Source organism: Pteropus vampyrus, unplaced genomic scaffold (genome assembly GCF_000151845.1).
Source record: "Pteropus vampyrus isolate Shadow unplaced genomic scaffold, Pvam_2.0 Scaffold23, whole genome shotgun sequence".
Taxonomy (NCBI): domain Eukaryota; kingdom Metazoa; phylum Chordata; class Mammalia; order Chiroptera; family Pteropodidae; genus Pteropus; species Pteropus vampyrus.
Window position 1 is genome coordinate 8728988 of NW_011888804.1, and position 8462 is coordinate 8737449.

Below are 8462 nucleotides of genomic sequence, written 5' to 3' on the forward strand. Positions count from 1 at the left end.
AGACTCTTAAATGTTTGTACTTTAAACCAAATCCAAATACTCTATAGGGAGTAGCTAAGTAGAAGCAAAATATTAAAAAATTAATAGTTGTATGGAAATTAGCTTTCGAGATAAAGAGTGGGGGCAAAAAAAATGCCAAATCTGGGAGGAATCGGCATGCTGCAAACCAAATATTAGGAGTTTGCTGAAAGCATGAAATGCTTTTTTTCTGGACTGCAAACAGCCTGCTCTCACAAAACTTATCAAAAGTCATTTTAATAAATCCTTCTTCTGATGAGAAATCAAATCTGAAACTAAGAAGTTTTCTTTGTGGAACTTTTAGCAGTTGTTAAATCTAAAACTCCACATGCATGCCAACTGTGATATGAATCACAAAAGACATTTCTTTGAACTTAACCACCTTTCAGAATGTTCTGATAATTCTGTTTCTATGGAATTCATGGACACCAGCTGCTCCCTCTAGTGGCCAAACACAGCTTTCATTTCCCCCAGGATGTCACCAAAAGCAAATTTCCAAACACATTGAACTAATGGGAGAAAAAAAAAATCCCACCTCTTGAAACTTTTAGGATAAAAAAAAAACTTTGTTGATAAAGGAGCAATGAGTCAACTATAAAAGCAGATTTTTCAAACTGTACACGTGGCCTTCAAAATTTCTAAGATTAGTATCGTTGTTCAGAAGCCTGATAACCAGATTGCTACGTTTCCTCTGCATATTTACATTTTTATTGTGCAAGAGAATATTAACCAATCATTTAAAAATATTAAGGTGAGAAACAGATTATGCCAACAAAACCCTCCCAAAACAATAATTCTTTCTTTAAAGAATAGTTAGTGGATCAAATTATTTGCAAGAGCTTCTTACATTTCATTTAGCATCACCCAGATGGCTAAGTTTGTGCTACCCAGAGACAAAAATGTTCATTTCCATCACTGTTTACATTAGGTTTTCTGAAGTGAATGAGAGTTGCCTGGCAGCTGATAATTCAACTTTCCAATTGCACATTGTCATTTCTTCATTAAAGTTTCTATTTACGGTTTCTTCAAAGGACAGAAAAATCCATGCTAAAAAGGAAACAATGCAGTGAAATAAAAATGGACCATCTAGAAAGAAAACCCTTTTAGAAAAGGGGAGGAAAAAAAGAGTGGGCTTTTTAAAGGTCTCAGTGCTCTCTTCCGAACACACAGGATGGCTTCCTGCACCCAGATTTGCCAAGTTAAATCTTACTCGGCCTTAACTGCTCAAACTCTACTTCTAGAATATTTCTTTACATAAGTAGACCTATGGATTATCCAGGCTTCTCTCAAAAATTTAAAGTATATTTGAAAAGCTATAAAAATATTCAAGTTTTTTTAATAGCCTAAAGCAGAGGATGGCATACTTTTCCTGCAAAAGGCTATATATTAAGCAATTTCAGCTTCGTAGGCCACATCGTCTTGGTCACAACCGCACCCTCTGCCACTGTAGCATGAGAAGCAGCTACAGACAGTGCGTAAATAAATAAGCATGGCTGTGTTCCAATAAAACTTTATTTATTATGGACACTAAAATTTGACTTCTACATATTTTTCACATGTCATGAAATATTCTTCTTCTTTTTTTTCCCGTTTTTAAAAATGCAAAACCCATTCTTAGCTTGTGGCCATAGAAAACAAGTAGTGGACCAGATTCGTCCCAGAGGCTGCTGTTTGCCCAGCTTTGCTCTAAACCTATGCCACAGTAGCCATTATGGGGTGCAGATTTCAAAGGAGCTAGAACAAGCACTCTACAGTTTATACAAACCACGGAGAATTGAAAGTTTCCAAATGACCTATATACCTCTCTGTCTCCCCACTCTCCTGTCTCTTTTCCTCTCTGCCTCTCAAACACACCTCTCTGGAAATCAGAGGTCACACCGGCCGCCCTGCTCCCGGCAAGGCAGTCATACCTGCTCTTTGATTTCTTGGAGCTTCCGGCTCTGCTCTCTGATATCGTGGAGAAGCTGCAGTGCTTTGTCATCCTCCTGGGACACCTCCATCCGTGCTTGCTCCAAACTTCGCTTTAAGCTCTGCAGAAAGCAAAAATTTTAATAGGAATGCCCTGTGGATCCTGCTCTGTTTGAAAAGATTCATTAAGGGAGCTGCAAGCCGCTTCACAGACGCCAAGACGGTTTCGGGTGACGGACCAAAGTTGACAGCTTCCAGTTGGTTGCCGATTCCAGTTTTCATCCTGTAAAACCCCTGGATTCAAGAAACATCATCGCGACCTTGTAACCTTACGAATCTTGCCTGAAACTACAGCAACCTGTCTCCTACCACCAGATATCTATCTACCTGTCGGAGCAGATACTTACTTGTGTGTTCAGGACTAAAAATTAGGATGATCCCTTAGCCATTATAACCACCATTGGGATGGCTACAAAGTCTTTTCTGTAATATCAGTTATGCAAGGACTCTCAAGTATACATCTCTTTCAAAGTAGCAATGACTGCATTCTCTGCCCAGTTGTCATTTAAGACTCTCCTAGCAGTCTATTTTCATTTCCTGGCTTACATCTCCTGGACACCTTTCATCCATAAGGTTCCCTCAATGCTTCAGTGGCACTGAAATATAGATCTGAAATACATAGCTGAATAACTTCACCCACCACTGAAAGGCAGCCAAATCTGGAATGGAAACATAGCAGTTATTCTTAATTAGCCATGTCCTATAGATTTCCTCTCCCTCGTGAAAAAAAAACAAAACAAAAAACTTGAAAAATGTGTGATTCAAACTTCTTAAAACTGTTTAATTGGGCACATTAAGAAAACACCTGGATGAAAAATTTAACGAGACAATGGAGAAGACAGTCTACTCTTGTGAAGGAAAGAAAAAAAAAAGCCACATGGTAAATAATGACAGAGGGTCTGGGTTTTAGAGGCTTAGTTTTCTTGTTGCTACTCTGGTAGTAGGCAATGGAAAAGTGATTTCAGGCAGATTCCAAATACATTTTCTTGCACTTATTTGTGAGTTTGGTTCCCGAGGCTGACCATGTCAGACATAATGCGGACCAGAGAAGTTGGGATGGGAGATGTCAGGGCTCTCTGTGACTCGCTGCAATGACGACTACGTCCGCCTCCAAGCTCCGCGGCCTACCCGGACTTTCTAGAGCCCAGTCTCACTGCTCTGGAACCCCTCGCCTGGCTCACTCTGCTCTGCAAATCACAGATCTCACTTCTGGACTCTCCCTCTCTCTACGTCCTGCCATTGGCTGTGATGTGCCTCATGAAGCTGTCATGAAACAGGATGAGACACACACAACAGGAAGTGCCACCTCCAAGGGAAGGGGACTTTGGGGAAGGCTCACACTGCATTCTGTGATGTAGGTAGCAAGGTCCTGCTCCAGGAGGGATCTCTGAGTCTCAGAGGCCTTCAGCTCCACCTCCTTCTGACTAAGCACAGCCTCCACCTCTGACACTCTCCGATGTAACCGGGTCATTTCCTGTTCCATCTGAAATAAACACATCGACAGGTTAAAAAGGCCCATGGAGGTTCATTGGGAGCAATCAAATCTCAAGCACCCTCCGAAACCACCTGGTGGTCCGGGCTAGTGCTATTTCGCCAAAGGTTAGGATGGAAATACCATTGTTTCTTCGCCAGGGAGCACACAGATCTTCGTAAGGATTGTCACCAATGCTAGGTCACTCCTCTCATTCAAGTCTCGATTCACACTTGATCACTTCTCTAACCCAGTGAGCAAGGAAGCCACAATCATCTTTTTTCACCTGTTTGCTTTTTTGGTTGGGTTGGGTTTTTGCAGACGTCACTTTAATTTATCCCAAATCCATCTTGATCCCCCCCATCTCCTTGCAAAGATCTAGAGGACAAATCCAGGACAGGGCAAGGAGATACGTATTCGTCTGCACTCTTAAGAGTCCCAGGCAAGTAGTGATTTTTACGAGCTCCCAGAAAGCTGCCCCCAGGCAGGAACAGTGAGTGTTAAGAGACGTTGAGCATAACCAACACCGTGGCCACAGTTACATAAGCAGGAGTTTTTAAAGACTAGGAAGAGAGACTTCGCATCACTCAAAGCAGATGGGCTGCATCTCGGCCACAGGTGAGGACCCACGCCACCTGCCGGAAGAAGCAGACATCTGGCTGGGCCATGCTGAGGAACCGGCCGATTTAAATCCAGGGCCTCCTCTGGTTAAGATTTAAAGGATTTACAGCAACGTCAAGGCCCGAATTCATCTCTCTCTGAGCTGCCGGAGGCGTGACTTCGGCGAGGGAGGGAGCAGGTGGCTCAGTGCCAGCAGCGGCCACAGGCGGCTCCCTTGGCATATATTGACGGGAGGATCCTGGAGCAAGGAGAGAGGCCGGCTGTGGAAATAAATACCTTGTGACACTTGTCCTGGGAGTCTTGCAGCTCTTTGCTTTTGATGAGAAGTTTCTTTTCCATGGAGCTAGTCTTGGCAGGGGAGTCCAGGCCCGACACAACAGACCTAGATAGAAGAAAACCAATGTCAAGGTGGCAAGTAGGTGGGCTTGGAAAGATGCACTCAAAAACTCTGTCACAGACAAGGGACCTTCCGGAGTTCTGTGGCTGTTAGCAGAGTGTCTAATGGCCTCAAGGCCATGAGGCAGGGAGGTGAAAGGAAGCAAGAACTCTGGAAGCAGGCGAACCTGGATGTAAAGTCAGTCACCACCGACCTGCGGCAACAATTCAGGCTCTCCGAGCCTCGGGTTCCATGTATATGAAGTGCAATGATCACAAAAGGACCCACTAAAGAAGGTTCAAACGCAGCATCCCGCTAAGGGCTTCAGTCACTTACTCAGTAGGTATGTACTATGCACCTACTGTGTTCCAGAACCCACTCCAGGCACTGGCATAGCAGTAAACAAGATGTCAAGGTCCCTGCCCTCCTGGAATTGACATTCCACAGAGGACAGGAAGAATGCATCAGGCAGACACACAAACGAAAAGGTTACAGACGATGATAATTTTTGTCAGAGAAGGAAACAGAGTGACGTGATATGATAGAGGAAGTGGGTAGAGGGTCTGCTTTAAGTAATCAGGGAGGGCTTCCCTGAGAGAGTACATTTGAGCTGGGGCCTGAAGGATAATAAGGTGCTGACCATCTAAAGCTCTGGAAGGGAACAAGCTCTAGGGAGGAGAAATAACAGATGCCACAGTCCTGAAGCAGGACAGCTAACCCAGCAAGTACCCAATAAATATCGTTAGTTACTATACTGATCAAATTATTGTTTATTCTATCCCCAAGCTAGCCAGTTGATTGTTTCATTTTATAAAAACTGGTAAGGCTTATTATGGTAGGCCAAATAATGCCCCTGCCCCAAGATGTTCATATCCTGACCTGGCAAGAGACTGTGTAGATGTGATAAAGTTAATGATTCTGCAATGGGGCCATTATCCTGGATTAATCTGGGTGGGTCCAATGTGATCCCAAGGGTCCTTGTAAAATGGAGGCAGAAGAGAGAAGTAGATGTGACAACAGGATTAGGATCGGAGTCAGAGAGATTTGAAGATGTTATACTGCTGGCTTTGAATATGGAGGAAGGGGCCACAAGCCAAGGAATTTGGGCAGCAACTAGAAGCTGGAAAAGGCAAGGGAACCGATTCTCACAGAGGCTCCAGAGGGTGCTGCAGCCTTGTCTACACCTTGATTTCACCCCAGTTAACCCATGTCAGACTTCTGCCTCCAGAACTCTAAGATAATAAATTTGTGTTGTTTTAAGCCACTAAATTTGTGCCACCTTGTTACAGCAGCCATAGAAAACTCATACACTTCTTAAGCACTGACAACAGGCCTGGTTCTGTTCTAACGCTAGACATGTTTTAACTCTTCATTTCCCACAGCAACTCCAGGAGGCAGATACAATTTATTATCCCCATTTTATAGATGAGGAAATGGAAGCCCAGAGAGGTTAAGTAACCTGCCAGTTACTAAGTGGTTTCTGTTGGTCTCAAAAGAAAGCTGGGGTAGCAACACAGACTTGATGCCCCTGATATAACAACCTTCAGGAAAACATCAACAGACAGTGCAGCATGACCTCGTAAGAGCAGGCTAAAAGGATGCTCTCTCCACAGCGAGGACATACTTCCTCGCACATGCGTGTGTAACTCACACACTCTGCTTCATCTCTAGAAGCGGTTAATTATGGGTGGAGATGACAGTTCTCATCCAGGACAGCTTCCCTCAGGGGTTGGCTCCCCGGCACAAACACTAGGGTTAGTGAAGGACGGGGCTGGAGCGAAAGCAGGCAAAGCTTCCTACTCAGGGAAGGTCATGTGGCAGAGCCCACCATGGCCCAACAGCCCCATCTTTGTTGCCTTGGTAACAGGATTGCAGGAGCTGGTTGTCGATGAGCCTTCACTTCCTACCAGCAGGTGAAAGTCCTGCTTTCTGCTGCCCCAAACCACTTCCTTGCCTAAAAGAGGTCAGTTCTCCGCAGCAACTTGAAACACCTCTCTCCCTGCAGCTTCCAGCCCAGTGACAAGGACCGGTGTGTTAGTGCTGGTTCACTGAACCCCAGTGACACCTCCCTACATACACACACTACAGGGCAACCGAGTGATTTGATACCCAGAGTCAGGCTGCTCTGTTCAAATTCTGACTCCCCAGCTGCATGATCTCTCTGAACTTTGGTTTCCTCATCTGTGAAACGGAGATAATTCTCAACCTGTTCAAAGAATTCTTGCAAGGATTAAATGAGGTACACTGTGTAAAGCCCCTTAGCACAGTGCCTGGCACGTCATGAAGGTTCAGTAGATGCCAACCACTACTTAATCACTGTCATTTTTATCACAACCCATGCGACATCATAAATAGCACATGCCTGACAGGCCTAAAACGGCTGCTTGAAATAGTCAAACTCAGGGGGCTAAATTCCCTCTGTAACATCATTCATATTAAAACAAATGTCGATTATTCATAGAAATGGGCAACAGGGACTGAAACCCAGAAACGCATCCTTTTTAAAATCTAGCTTTCGGACAAAATTTTTAACCAATTTCTACATCTCTCTCACTAGCCTGTTTTCTACCTAAAATGTGTGCGGGCGCACACACACACACACACATACACACACACACAAACACACACTTTTTTTTTCCTTTTTAATCTGAGATCAACTGGGTTGTTTGGCATGGCCTATGCTATTGCCTTTATTCCTGACTTCACTCTGCGGGGTGAGCTAGAGAAAAAGAACCAAACCAAGCAAGGAGGGAAGGATGATCCACAGGTGGGCTCCCTGGTCCTTCCACAATCAAGAGTCATCAACATGTCACTAAGTCACACGCACTGACATGACTCACAGATAACAACACGGGCCACACAGCTCGTTGTGCCCAAGAACAAAACTGGCACCCTTAAGAGCAATTACATGGGTGAGTGATGATGGGGTGGGAAGTGGCTCCCAAAACTTGATGACACATGGAGAGCCGACTCCAGTGGTATTTAATGTTTAAAGTGTGCTGCTGTGGGTACAAAGCTGATCTGCTTATTCACACATACACAAAAAAAGTTTCTAGGTCACTCATTAATGGGGCCCAGAATTGAGATGTGCGGCCCCACCCACAGCCACAAGTAGGAGACAATGCCACAGCCCAATGCCACAGCCCCAACTCGTCACCCAAGGTCCAACTTCTTTACTCTGCTAATTCGATGCTTCACAAATGTTCATTGTTTAGAAGTTCTAAGTATAGCAATTAAGAGCTCTTCAGAATAAAGGTGCTAAGGAAATCTTTTTTTTTTTTTTTAAAGAAATAAAAATCAATTTAAAAATGCTACAGTAAGAATTCTGTGATTAAACCCGGCTTGTAGCAACAATCTTATAAACAATAATGGGATGGGAGCACGAGAGACTGAATGACAGAGCAGGGAAAGGTCACGGCAGCTTTCTGGAACTTCCCCTGCGTAATCACCTGGCGAGCTTTTCAAAAATACTGATGTCCGGACCATGAAAATAACACTGCATATGAAACTATCATGATGGATACATGTTATTATATAAATGTCCAAACCCACAGAATGTATACCACCAAGAGCGAACCCCAATGCAAACTATGGACTCTGGGTGAAAATGATGTGTCACTGTAGGTTCACTGATTGTAACAAATGTCCCACTCTGGTGAGGGATGTTGACAGTAGGGGTGGGGGGGGGCGGTTGTGAGAGATCTCTGTATCTTCCTCTCAATTTTGCTATGAACCTAAAATTGCTCTAAAAAAAAAAAAATAAATCTTAAAAAAAACAAAAAGAAAGAAAAAGAAAAAAGATGTCCAGGGCCCAACCAAACCAGTTAAATCAGAAACAGACAGCCTGGGAGTGGGGCCTGAACAGCACCGTTGTTATTAAGCTTCCAGATGATTCTAATGTACAGACAGGCCTGAGAACCACGGTGCCCATCAGAAGAAAATGCCTGTGATTTAGGGTCTAGGCATTTAAAACTCCTAGTATGACTGTTGCCAGCATTTGATACTAGG

At 44.0% G+C, this 8462-nt stretch overlaps 1 protein-coding gene across 1 annotated transcript in view; it reads right to left on the reverse strand.

Annotated features, from left to right (window-relative positions):
- Window positions 1–8462, reverse strand: part of CIT (citron rho-interacting serine/threonine kinase) — a 158540-nt gene that overhangs the window by 78114 nt on the left and 71964 nt on the right. The window contains exons 11-13 of the mRNA XM_023528160.1: window positions 4355–4460; window positions 3326–3469; window positions 1929–2048 (exon numbers count right to left, since the gene is read on the reverse strand). Of these exons, the coding sequence (XP_023383928.1) occupies window positions 1929–2048; window positions 3326–3469; window positions 4355–4460 (370 nt within the window). The remainder of the gene's footprint in view (window positions 1–1928; window positions 2049–3325; window positions 3470–4354; window positions 4461–8462) is intronic.